The sequence below is a fragment of the Acanthochromis polyacanthus genome, chromosome 13 (genome assembly GCF_021347895.1).
Source record: "Acanthochromis polyacanthus isolate Apoly-LR-REF ecotype Palm Island chromosome 13, KAUST_Apoly_ChrSc, whole genome shotgun sequence".
Taxonomy (NCBI): domain Eukaryota; kingdom Metazoa; phylum Chordata; class Actinopteri; family Pomacentridae; genus Acanthochromis; species Acanthochromis polyacanthus.
In genome coordinates, this window is record NC_067125.1 from 20,647,676 (window position 1) to 20,660,974 (window position 13,299).

The following is a 13,299-nucleotide window of genomic DNA, read 5'->3' on the forward strand; positions in this document are numbered from 1 at the left end:
AGTCCTGACCAGCACCATCACATGATGCTAAAGGGGAAAAACGCTCCCTAAAGCCAAATCCTCTATCTGACATCAGCTGCTAGTCTTTCCCAGTTGCTGGTAAAAGCAACCCAGTCATGGGGCAATCCTCTCTCTGCCAAAAACTTTGTCATTGGAGGTTCTATGTTGGACTGGGTCAAACCTCTGCTGGCCTCTCAACTCTGTGCCACACAGCAGTTCACCAGGACTTCAGATAGTGTTTCCCTTCCAAAGGTCATTGCTTTCAGTCCTTGCTAAAGGAAAACGGCTGCAAGTCAGTGGCCATCTGAAGAGAGGACGGGAAGCACCACAGATATATCTGCCCAGTAAAGTGCCATCCCTTCCCCTGACTGCCAACAAGCAGACATTTGCTCAGGCCTTTCCCTGACCAGCTTACTGCATCCGCCCACCCAGACCCCTGCAAGCCACCAAAACTCAGCAGTGCCTGGCTAAGAAACTCTTCACTGCCAGTGTGGCACCAGGAGACCAAACTGCCCTTCCTATAACTATGGGAGCTAAGACAAAGAGACTTAACACACCGTTTCAGACATCCACTTCATCCTTCCGAAAAGACAGTTTAATGCACTCTGCTAGAGTCTCTATGTCCCATAGTGACATACCAGTACGAATATTGAAAGTGAACTTTAGATTCAGATATTAACATTAGTTCTGTGACAGATGAGCTAAGTGTCTAATCATATCACCCCTTTGCCTGGAGTGAGGTAGAGGTGTGCTTACTTAGACTGAAAAGAAGGCATCGCATCAGGCCCTTATAGCATGAACAAACGTAAGGTTTGTCTGTCAGCGTTAAAGGGCTTCTGGGGAAAATGTGGCTGGACTTCTCCCTCGTGAGAAACCTCAATCCTGTTGCAACGGACTTGATGAAGGTTTTTGGGTTGTTTTTTTTTACTCAAAAGTTTTACAAAGAAAATAGAATAAAGGGCAGCAAAAATGCTCATTCTAATTTGTCCTTGAGTAATGATCTACAATTCTACAATTTCTACAATTTCATTTAGCAGACGCTTTTGTCCAAAGTGACGTACAACACAAGCAAGAATTCAGACATAAGGAAAAACCTTTAGTAAGTGCAAAAAGTGCTTCAAGTGCGATTGGTCAAAGGTGTTGCCATCAAGTTGCAGAAGAATTGCTACCCCCCCCCCCCCCCCCCCTTTTTTTCAACTTTGTCAGCGCTAAATAAGTGCTGGGTTTTGGACCACCTGACTTATTCTAGCCCTAAAGTGGAGTCGGATTAAGTGCCTAGGTGTTCTCTGAACAATTGTCTCTTAAAAGTAGAAAGGGACTCAGCAGAACGCACAGAGTTTGGTAGTTTGTTCCACCGTTTGGGAACAACAGAGGAGAAGAGTCTGGCTACAGATTTCGAGCCATACTGGGCTGGAAGCACCAGGCGTCTCTCACATGCAGAGCGAAGTGGGCGTGAAGGGGAGTAGACCTGGATCAGAGAATCCAGGTAGGCTGGGACCGTTCTTGTAAATGTTTTGTAAGCCAGGAGGAGAGTTTTGAATTGGATTCTGGCTGCAACTGGAAGCCAGTGAAGGGAGATGAACAGGGGAGTGACATGAGCTGTTTTGGGCTGGTTTAAGACCAGACGTGCTGCTGCATTCTGGATCATCTGTAGCGTTTTGACTGTACATGCAGGGAGACCTGCCAGAAGAGCGTTGCAGTAGTCATTGCGTGACATCACAAGAGCCTGAACCAGAAGTTGCATGGCCTGTTGGGTCAGGAAGGGTCTGATCTTCCTGATGTTGTAGAGGGCATAACGACAAGATCGAGAAACTGAGGCCATGTGAACCTTAAAGGTCAGCTGGTCATCAATCATGACACAGAGGTTTCTGGCTGAGTTTGTGGGCACAAGTAGGCTCGAGTGAAGTTGGACACTGATCTGAGGCTGAACAGATGGACAAACTGGAAAGACCATGAGTTCAGTCTTAGACAGATTTAGCGGAAGGTGCCGTTCCTTCATCCATGTTGAGATATCAGCCAGACATGCTGATATCAGAGCTGAAACCGTTGTGTCATCAGGTGGAAAAGAGAGGAAAAGCTGAGTGTCGTCAGCATAACAGTGGTAGGAGAAGCCATGGGAGCGGATCACTGCACCAAGTGAGGTGGTGTACAGAGAGAAGAGTAAGGGACCAAGCACTGAGCCCTGAGGGACTCCTGTTGATAGGTCATGTGACCTTGACACCTCCCCTCGCCATGACACTCTGAAGGATCTGCCTGTGAGGTAGGACTTGAACCACAACAGGACAGAACCTGAGATGCCGAGCTCAGAGAGTGTGGAGAGGAGGATTTGGTGGTTCATGGTGTCAAAGGCAGTAGACAAGTCCAGCAGCAGTAGGACAGAGGACTGACCAGCAGCTCTCGCCAGCCGCAGAGATTCTGTGACTGATAAGAGTGCAGTCTCAGTGGAGTGGTCGCACCTGAAGCCTGACTGAAAGGGGTCAAGTTGGTTGTTGGTTGACAATGATCTATTGTCTAGCTGGGATTTTGATGCTTCTGGAGGCATGAAGCAGGTTATTGTATGATTGACTCTATGAATGAGAAGTTGAAACACTGTCAGACAGCTTTCGTGCTCGGCAGAAGAGGAGGAGTCAGAGAGAGACCTGTTTTGTTCAGGACAACCTGCAAGTAAGCAGGTTCAGAGTCACTGACTCAGAGTTTAAGTCTGTCTCTTGTACTTTGTTTCTGTCTTTCATATTTACATTTACCTTTTGATTTCTGTCTGTTTGCCTTTCTGCCATCAGTCACACATGAGAATTGAAATCCAAGGTTTCTTTTCTTATTTGTTTGGAAACAAAAAGCGGATTGACTGCATGATTTTGTTTTTATTTTCATTGTTTTTAAATATATTTTTGGTTTATAAGAGAAAAATGGAAAAATAATTTTTTTAATTAAAAAAAGGACACGATTTGTTGTGAGACATTTCTGCATGTGGACACACTTATCAGCAGTTGTTGCCATAACCACCCAAAAGTTTCTGTTTCAAAAATATCCAACTTTGACCTTGATGTTGTTTGAGGCAATGTCGTGCTACTTGACATAACCTCAGTGTCAGTTCTGATTATTTTATATTTCCCTATGTGCCAACATAGGAAATGTAACCACTATGCAATAGCTGAAACCCAGTATGGCTTCTATTAATTACCACTAATGTTATTTTTGCATTGTGTGATCTCCTTGTGTGCACAGAGATCTTAAGTCCATCCAACTCAGCAACAAAGATGTACACAGTTGTGTTCAAGGAGGCTATGATAAGGTGTTGATTGGATCTGTATTTAGTTTGTGAAAGGTTAGTTCATAAATGACCAAGTGTCAACCTGCATTTATGTATATATTTTTTGCAAGTAAAAGTTTGCTGAATGTGGACATAGTCACCAGTTCATCATATTACTAACAGTTGCAAAAGCAGCACGGGAATTTTATGAGATTTGTGGACTCAGTCTAAATGGCTCATCAGGACAAATGTAGCAACATCACTTTCTTGAAGAAAACATAGAGCACAGTAGTCTGTCAATGTGCAAGCATTACTTTATGCTAACAGCTGAGCATTGACATTAACACACCAGTCAAACCATGTATTAAATCTTCTGAGTAATTTTCTGTCTTTATACAGATAATCTTTGTGTACTGAATTTTCAAAGGATTGACTGACTTAAAGCAGACTGACTTAATGGTTGCAAGAGTTTTTACAAGGGAAATGAAAATGTGGTTGCTAAGCAATGTAATTTGTTAACTGTCCAAAATGATAGGGCAGATGTTGTGTTCTGTATCCAGTCCAGGTGGTTCAAAAGGTGGTGAATGCAGTTGTCATGACTACAATCATCAGGGTAACAGTTTGTTTCGTCTCACCGTGGAGTCCATGGGCTTTATTCCGTGAGTTAGCGACTATGGGCTTCTTGCTTGAAGACTGTGGTTGTGCTGTGCTTGTGCGCGTGGAGAAACTGCTAAAACTTGTGGAAGATGTCCAGACAAACAAAATATGGTCCTCAGATTCATTCACACCTCTTTTGTCCTGATAAATTCCAGTTTCAAAAAGTGCAGATTTTGCCTGGTAGCTCGATGTGGCATCTGCAGTCCTTGCAGGTGATTGACCATCATGCCTCTCACCTCTGCTGTTAACCCAGAGTGGTGGCTCTGTGAACAGAGCAGAGTGCTTCCCTGTTGTTGCCAGATGGGTTTTCCCACAGATGGGTCTTGTATAACAGGGGCAGCCGAAGACAGTTGCATGGGTTTGTTCAGCCCATCTAAGGAGTCTTGTTATGTTTTCTTCTTCTTCACAAGCCCAGGGGTTATCCCCAAGAGTGATCACCTCCAGCCCATTCAACTTATCAAAGATCCCCTCAGACAGCCATGAGAAGCGGTTAGCATGCAGATAGAATTGAGCCAGCTTCGGCAATCGATCCAACGATCTGGGTAAGATCTGCACCAGATAGTTATGTGACAAATCAATGCTTTCCAGGTTATGCGGTATATTTGTTGGTACAGTCCAAAACCTGTTGTAACTAAGATTGAGAGCTTGGAGACTTAAGAGTGTGTTGTTAATAAATACCACTCTTTCCAGCTCATTGTCTGACAAATCCAGTACTTTCAGATTCCAGTGATAAGCTGTGTCATTTTTGTCTAGCGTGCGTAGATGGTTCCCTGCTGCGCGAAGGTCCCACAGAGACCGTGGCAAGGCAGGGGGTAGACTCTCCAAGCGGTTATAGGACAGGTCCAGGGTTCGCAGGTGGGCATAGTGGCTGAGCTGGCCATCCAGGCCCTGCAAGCTGTCAGAAGAGTGTTGCGTTGAAAATATCAATAATGAGCTATGCAGTAAACCACCACTACCTGTTATGCCTTCAGTAATAAACAAAATAATGAAATTATCACTTTTTTGACAACATCTACAAAAATCGAATATGTTGAAGTGCACACACATATATGCATATGTATGAAATTTTACACCAATCTTTCACTGACAGGTGAAGTGAATAACATTGGTCATATCATTGTATTACAGTGTTCTACTGGGAAGGCTTGGTTCTTGGCATTCATGCAGAGGTTATTTTGACATGTACCACCCACCTAAACATTGCTGCAGAATAGGGATCCACTGATTATTGGTAGCATTATTTTTATTGGCCAATTATCACAAAATAAAGTAATGTGCTCTTTTGGCTCTTATTCTGCCATATCTCTCTCTCTCTCTCTCTCTCTCTCTCTCTCTCTCTCTCTCTCTCTCTCTCTCTCTCTCTCTCTCTCTCTCTCTCTCTCTCTCTCTCTCACACTCTCTCTCTCTACAGTCACTTTGTGTTCTCAAGCAATGTCTCACGCACAGTGCTGTCTGATTGACTGTTACCTGTAACAAGTAACAGCCAGTCACAACTATTGTTCACAGAGAGAAAGACAGAGAGAGAGAGAGAGAGTACATCAGAGCATGTTTGTAGAGAGAGATGCTTTGTTAAGTGTTTGTTTGAAATGTGTGATAAACTCTGCAGTGTTCTACAAGCATTCCTAATGTTACACAGAAAGCCCCCAATGATTTGCTTGTTGGTGTTAACAAGTGGGGCAGCTGGAACTGGTTCTGCTGATGGTTCCAGGCTATGGTTATTGTTAAAATGTTAGCTGGAGCGCCTTAACATCATTATAACATCAGATTAGCTCTAAAACTGTATTCTAACTCACAGACAAGTATCTCTAGCAGAGACACAACCTGTAAAACTGAGCAAGGAACAAAGTCGTCACTACAAATCAGGACATTAGCTGCTTGACAAGCTGTTATTGATCTCAATCAATTATCTTCAAAGTGAAAAGGAGAGCATCATAGCTTCACATGACACTCTGATGTCATTGCTTCTGTTTTCACTGTACATATTCAGTAATAGTAATCCTTATTAGTGAAATAGTCTTGTTATGAATGACAGAGTTCCTCTTATTCTGCTTTTAATATTATTATTAATATTATTAATTATTACTATTTATTATTATAATTATTATTAATTAATGTTAATATTATTAACCTTTAATGTATATCGGCCTTCTCGATTGCCTATAATTGATATCGACGTCTGCCCTAGTACAACCATATTGATTGATACCTATTACAGAACCAGCTCTCTTGGCACTGCCTGATGGCAGGGGCCTTTCTCAGTACTACAATACACCCCACCACACTGCAAAGAACTGGTCAGGAACAGTTTGAAGAACAACAAAGCCAAGTGTTATTCTTCACACTTTGAGTCATGGACTTTAAGTTGTGGTCCTACCAAGTGAGTGAAAGCTCGGGGCTTTTTCATTCTCAAATCATCAAGTGCATAAAAGGAAACTTCTCAGTGCTATCATGAGCCCCTTCTGTGGGTGTTTGCGGCTGCAATCTTTCCTGTGAGACATACAGGAAAGACTGTAGCAAAATTAGTGTACATATAAAATCTGCAAACTGGTGTAGGAAAGAACTCTGCTAGGAAGATAGCAATGCACAGTTTACCTGCTGAGCTTTTAGTTCATCTGTCGCTAGCCAGATATGTATGCTAGCAACCAGCAGAAGGAGTTGATTAAATGATACAAACATAAGGTAATGATTAAAAGTCAGCATCCTCTAGCCATTTGTTTGCCATGAATTTGGTCTTAAATTCAGAGCATCACCGGAACTGCCATTCAGAATTTCAGTTTCACTTTCAGTACAGAGCGACAGAGTTTTAGTGATTTGGCAGCTGCAAACAATTCAATTGTTTTCGTCATTATACTATTAACACTGCACAATAAAAATACTGTCCAGAAAAAAGCCCTGCATTTATTTCATATTTAAAAGTAAAGTGTGAGAGAGGTTTTACCAGCACAATGTACTGACATTTACTTAGTATCTGTTCAAGGTGGAACTTTCAATTCTGATACAATGCTGCAGTGTTTAATTTTATTTTGTGAGTAAAACTTGCTCAAAGAATTGCCGTTCTATGCTTTAAACAATTGTTTGCATTCATTTTAAATTTCATTTATCACGTTATAGTATATAATAAAGATTGGTTCAAAACAGTCCTTGCTGTGTGCTTTTAATGTATTTAGTTTTTTAGGTTATAAAACAAATAAAAAAATACAGATAAGAGTACCATTGAAGAACTGGATCGATAAGCAGTGTTGGTGAGAGCAGTAGTAACATTAACATCTTGCTGTGCTCCTTCTTATATGATTTCAAGCCCTCGCAAACTCACACACCCACACTTCAGCTGTGATGTCAGTTAAGTTTGTGAGGGTTTTAGTGCTTAGTCTTCAAGTGGAGTTCAGGTCTGGGACAAAGAGCCTGGCCTCGCAAAGTCCTGAATTGAAACAAGAACATCAACAACATGTGGACATTGCTGAAGTATCAAATTAAGCCAGCAAATTTAGTGAGCCAACCAGAAGCTTGTGGATGGCTACCAACAGCACTAGTTACGGGGAAAATGACCAAGGGACATTTAACCAAATATTAGGATTGGTTGCCACTCTTGGCAAATATCTCTATTTTTCTCACCCTGTCTTCTTGAGGAAAATAATATATTTAACCTCTTTAATTGTTGCTCTTCTATTTCTGCTCAGCTCTTTCTTTCTCAGAAATCCATTAATGGTCTAAGAGTGCATGTGTAATTAATGGTGGAGGTGTAGCAGTTTACCTGTTAAAAGAGAGGTTGAGAAAGCGAATGTTGTGCTGTAGACCAGGCGGTAGTTTGGTTAGGCCTCTTGAAGAGCAATCCACAACACGGTGACCCCCACTGCAGGAACACACAGAGGGGCAGATACACACCACCAAACCTCCGAGCAGCCCACACAGTAGCAGGAGGAGCAGGCAGACCAGAGAAGCAGAGCACGCCGGCATGGTCAGGGTTCTAGAGAGTGAGAAAAATAATAAATTGGAGGGCAGATATCACATCTAGACCTGATTGTAGGAAAAGGTGTAAAAAAAAAGTTCAATATTGACATTTTTTCATATATAATAGATTTGATTTCCATGCATATTATGATAATTACAATAATACAGATTTGATAGCTTAGACTCTGCCTTGTCTTCTTTTTGTGTTAAAAGCTGCATTTTGAAATGTTCATGTGAAAATTGGATGTCTCAAAAGCCCCTTTCAGAAATGGGACATGGAACATTGCTGACCTCATCAATCTGTTCAAGTGACGGCATTCTAGTCTAGTGTCAGAAAGAACTGGGAGCTATTTATCATTTGCACACTTAATATAAACTAATAGCAGCTGATCCAAGTGTCCAAACCACTAATAGCCCAATTTATTTCGGATTTATTAAAGTGAAAAGAGAACTCAGGATTCAACCAATAGACGTCTGTGATTATATCAAAATATTTAACTGTAGATGATAAACGATGACTCTGTGTGATAGCTCACCTGACTGAGGTGATAAAAATGAAACATTGTAATCTGCTGTTAGACCCTGATTGATCCTTTCTCTGTCACAGATAATAAAAAAATAGCTAATTAAGTCACTGCTGTTGCTCTGTGCATAAATGCTTGCAGCTCTCTCTCTCTCTCTCTCTCTCTCATATGGATCCTACCGCTGTCCTATACTGCTGGACTTTAGACTGTCATTCTGTATGTGACCGCTCACCTTTCTGATCTGAAGACATGGAGACCGATGATCATGTACTGATCTGCTTTTCATGGTCTCTTGGGATAATGCATATCACTGAGAATTTGATGAAGTTACCAACGCTGTTGTTCCACTGTACCAGCTCTTTCTTTAGAGATGTACATAAGAATCCTGCTGCTGTCTGATGCTGCAGGTAATGCAAAAACTCAGAGGGAATAGTTCTGAATACCTAGAAAAAAAACAATTTTAGCATATTTTTTGTTTGGATTATTTGAAATCATGCACCAAAACAAATGAGAAAAGGTGTGCTGTAATATTGCCACACAAACTCTGTACTGTTCTTGGATGAATATTGGTACTGAAAAGTGAAAATATTCCTCCCCAAATCATGCCATTGCTCATACATGTCCATCCATTAATGTGACAGCTTTGTTCAGACTTGTGTCATGTACAAAGTGATCCAGAAATGATACAAGGTCCGACCTAATAGGATTGCCGATTTGACTTTTATGAAAACATGACCAGTGTGCTCAGTCAGACTGAAGTCGACACTGCAGTGTTAAATTAATGCCATGCCAATGTTAGCCTTGAGTTCCCAGGATATCTTCACCAGCCTTTGAATGCAGGAATGTAGCAGAGTCTCAGAGGATGTCCATGTGGTTTCCCAGGCTGCCGCACAGCTTTCGGGACAACAGTAGCAGTTCCTCTCTTTCTCCTACCTGCTCAGACTCATTTCGCAGAGACGCAAACTCTTCCATCTGCTAAGGAATGTCCTGCAGTGCATTATGCATCCTGTTGAGGGAACTCCGGGTGAACGCTACGTCTTTGCTCTCTCTGTGTGGGTCATTGTCCAGGTTGTTTTCATTGTACAGCAGCAACAGTTTAGTGGAGTCTTTCATGCACAAAAATGGTTCAGGAATGATTTGAGGAGCACAACGAGTTTGAGGTGTTGACTTGGCCTCCAAATTCCTCAGATCTCAATCCAGTCAAGCATCTGTGGGATGTGCTGTGTGTGTGCAACTTAAAGGATCTGCTGCTAACATCTTGGTGCCAGATACCACAGAACACCTTCAGGGGTCTAATGTAGTCCATGGATGGACGGGTCAGGGCTGTTTTGGCAGCAAAAGGGGAACAACACAATATTAGACAGGGGGTCATAATGTTATGCCTGATCAGTATAAATGGATCTATGTACACATTTGCAATCAAAGTCTGCATCAGTCAGCACACAGGGATGCAGAAACCATGAGTTGGTCGTAGCTGTCGCAACTGAAGTAGTATTGTCAGTGCAGGTTAATTTCCTTGGTCATATGACCTGCTCCACTCACAAATTAGGCTGCACAAAACATCTGTTGTGCTTGAAAGAGAGACTGACAGGGGAACAAAAAGTGGAGGGTGGTCTAGTAATCACAGTCTAGACATTTGCACGCATTATTTCTGTATGTTAGTTATAACTTTGTCTACATGCTGGTTTGTCAGGTTTTAATCCAGCCAGCACGAACCAGTGATATTGTTTTTTCAAGCTTATCAGAATGTATCTGATTCACAGATCATCCTGTGGGACTTGTAGGTCATGAATTGGCCTGTATATGGCTTGCTACATATAGCTATCATAAGATGACTTCATCTGACTACCAAAGCAGTTTTTGTTGTTTTCATTCTTCTGCCATTCTACCACCTTCACCCTCACATTATCTTCATTCAGCCCTCTGATATGTTCTGATGTGGGTCCTCCAATCAAAATCTGTGGAAGATGGGCGCTTATTATAATAAACACTACAAAGACTTGTAGTACTAGCAGCTCAGCTTTGTTTTTGTACAAATACCATTATAAATTATATACCACTGACATGTTAGCAAGTATGCACATTTCAAAAAATTGATATCCTCCAAGTCTATTTCCAAGTTGTTATTTTTCTAAAATGTCACTAGCTTCCTGCCTTGTGTGTTTGTTTTTTTGTTTGTTTGTGTTTTGTCTTCTGCATTCTTTAAGTTTAAAATTCTGTATGTCTGTCTACTATTTTTTCATTCTATTTTTTTTGGAACCCCTTGACTGTATCCTGACAGTCAGCATTCCCAACATGATCTGGTGGTTTCTTAGGTTCTTGAGGTTAATTTATATTTTTTTCTTTTTCTTTTTTTATCTTGGACTAGAATTTGCACCAAACATAATCTTACCCTTCCCCTGGCCTTGCTTACGGTCTCAGTCATTTGATTCAGATTTCCATTCCACCCAAAATGAGGCTACAACCCTGCACTAGCCGAACTATGTGGTTAACATGAGCCTTTAGTTGTCATTAGCACGCAATACTTCTGATAGTTTTTGTTTCTGAATTTAAAGTTTCAGAACAAGAAGCATCTGATGCGAGTCAATGGCATCACAAATGACAGCCAATTTTTAAAATGTGGACACTTCAATTAAACCCAAACTACCCCAACAACTGACCAATCCCATTCTTTAGTGGGACTTCTGGTGCATTCATAGGTGATCCTCAGAGCCAAACGGCTTTAAACTCTGCCAGTAGGACTGGAGCTCAGAGTGTTGCAGTGACACTCAATTCAGGTCAACACCAATTTTGTCTCTCTGCAGCTGCAAAGATTCTGACTAAAGACTAAACCATCTGTGTTTGTGCTCGGAAACAAAGGACTATCGGGCATGTTGACACCCTTCACATTTGTGTTCTAGAAATTTCATCACACTGTTACATTCTGTGCTGGCTGAAGGCAGAGAGCTCTGCTGTAATTGTGGCTTACATCACTGATTTTCTGTGTTTGTTGCAATAATGCTTTCTATAGAATGCTAAAAGAGAGTAATCTGCACAGTGACAGAGCCGGGAATAGCATTCTGGACCACCATAACGTTACAGTGCTTTACTACATTAACCAGATTCAGAATTATATAGCTTACTGCCCTGCCCATTATATGGAAGTGGCTCTCTCTATCACTATCACAAATCACTCACCTCATCTTTTCTAGTGTTTGTCTGTCATCTTTCCTTTTCCTCTGGCTCCAGCTGCAATCCTCTGTAGTTTTCTGTGTTCTTGGAAGTTAACGGGCTCAAGCTCTTTTGTCTTGGTGTTGTAGCGTTGCATGAAACATGCTGGCTGCTAGCACCGTCCCCTGTCCTGCTCACTGCTCTGCAGGCTTCCGATGCAGCTGGTGCTCCAGGTTAGGGGAAAGTAATGCATGAGGGGAGGGAGAGTGAGACAGAGAGAATTGCAGCAGTGAGCCGACCCACTCTGCTGCTGATGAGGCAAGCAAGACACACAAGCGCACACACGCGCACACACACACACACTCAATGACAGCAGTATGCTTAACAGCAGCAGCAGCTCTCTCTCTGCCCAAGTGCACATGCATTCTTATGCACACTTGAATAAGCAATGGCTCCCAATTTTTCTGCATACTGTACTGATGTTTAGATTTTTATCTATCACAAAATATATTTAATCTTTTTTAAATGTGCTTTTTCTTAAAATTACCCTAATAATGTATTATTATGACCGTTTGGTCATTTAGCCAGTTGCCGCTGATTAAGATGGTAACGCGTGTGGATGCAGCGGCCTGGTGCACTCCACAATTTAGCAACTTTCTATTCTATTTGTTTTTTGATTTTGCGACACACGTGCTGTCTTGGTTCTCTTGCTTCTCAGCTTTCATCAACCTTGGTTCCAGAAGCTGCAAGCAATAAATTCAGACTGCCTGATTTAAACTGCTGTAATGGACAATTTCATAACATCAGTGTATGACATGACAATGTGAAATAGCTCCAGACCCAGTTTGAGACAAACTGGTAAACAAAGTGTAGCTTTTGGCAGAAAAAGAGGCAAGTGTTTGTCTCTGAAGTTGGTAGATAGCATTTGTCCCGTGTCTCACAATAGGAATTCCTCCTGCGTGACCGCATCAGAAGTTCAAATACCATTAAGCCAACCTCAGTTGACTGGCACGACTGTGCCAAATCCATCTCCTGGCTCTTGACCTGCTGGACATGTGCAAGTGTGCAGTTGTTAATCCTGTGGAACGCCATTGGAGCAAAGGTTGCAAAATCTTGTTTTGATGGCAAAAAATGATGAAAGGCCAGGAAGATGGAAACACAGGTGTTGCCAGTCTTTCCAGAGTTGAGTGATGAGATAGTCGTGACATGGAGAGTCAAACCCCGCAGCAAGTAACATGATCATGGGAGACTCTCTGTTGGATTGTGAGGGTATGGAGGCTCTATGTATGCGCCAGATGCCAACCATCAAACTGCTTGTAGCTACCCTGCAAAGACAGACTGATTCCAATCTAGCTTCACTTACTAGTGCTGAAAATCAGCGTTTCTTTCAGTAATAGCCCTCAACGCATATTCTGCCCTGATGGCTAACCAAGCTGAGCTAGAAGAGGACATGACTGCAAAACCAGATATCACATTTTGGGAAGAAATCTGCATTATCACTGAGTTGGACATCTACCTCCACAAAGGAGGCATCCAAGCTACAGGGAGACAAGTCAAGTCAAGAAGTCTTTATTGTCCCCGTAGGGCAATTTTTGGTGCAGCCAGCAGCAAAAACAACAAACAAACACAATAAAATGTGATACGCAACAATAAAATACACAACAGAAACAAAAGCAAAAACAGTAATCAATTAAAATGCAATAAGATACAAGATAAAAATAAAACCTAAGGAAAGTTAAAATGACCACAAAGCAGAGTGCCTTATAAAGG

The 13,299-nt window shown here is 41.8% G+C and overlaps 2 protein-coding genes across 3 annotated transcripts in view; one reads left to right on the top strand and one right to left on the bottom strand.

Moving 5' to 3' along the window:
• Positions 1-13,299, top strand: part of nf1a (neurofibromin 1a) — a 161,692-nt gene that overhangs the window by 106,598 nt on the left and 41,795 nt on the right.
• omgb (oligodendrocyte myelin glycoprotein b) lies at positions 3,547-11,835 on the bottom strand. Of its 2 annotated transcripts, XM_051958158.1 has the most exons (4): positions 11,557-11,835; positions 8,612-9,702; positions 7,659-7,871; positions 3,547-4,802 (listed from the first exon to the last, which is right to left on the bottom strand). In XM_051958158.1, the coding sequence occupies exons 2-4, from the start codon at positions 8,644-8,646 to the stop codon at positions 3,821-3,823; spliced, it is 1,230 nt and encodes a 409-aa protein (XP_051814118.1). In that variant the 5' UTR covers positions 8,647-9,702; positions 11,557-11,835; the 3' UTR covers positions 3,547-3,820. The 2 variants fall into 2 exon arrangements, with proteins under 2 accessions (XP_051814118.1, XP_022066263.1); XM_022210571.2 differs by lacking the exon at positions 8,612-9,702 and having other exon boundaries at positions 11,557-11,833.

Coding starts and splice junctions, on each gene's coding strand:
- omgb (XM_051958158.1), bottom strand. CDS start 8,646: ATGATCATCGGTCTCCATGTCTTCAGATCAGAAAG. Junction 7,872..8,611: donor CATGTCTTCAGATCAGAAAG/GTGAGCGGTCAC, acceptor CTCACTCTCTAG/AACCCTGACCATGCCGGCGT. Junction 4,803..7,658: donor CTCAACCTCTCTTTTAACAG/GTAAACTGCTAC, acceptor CTCTTCTGACAG/CTTGCAGGGCCTGGATGGCC.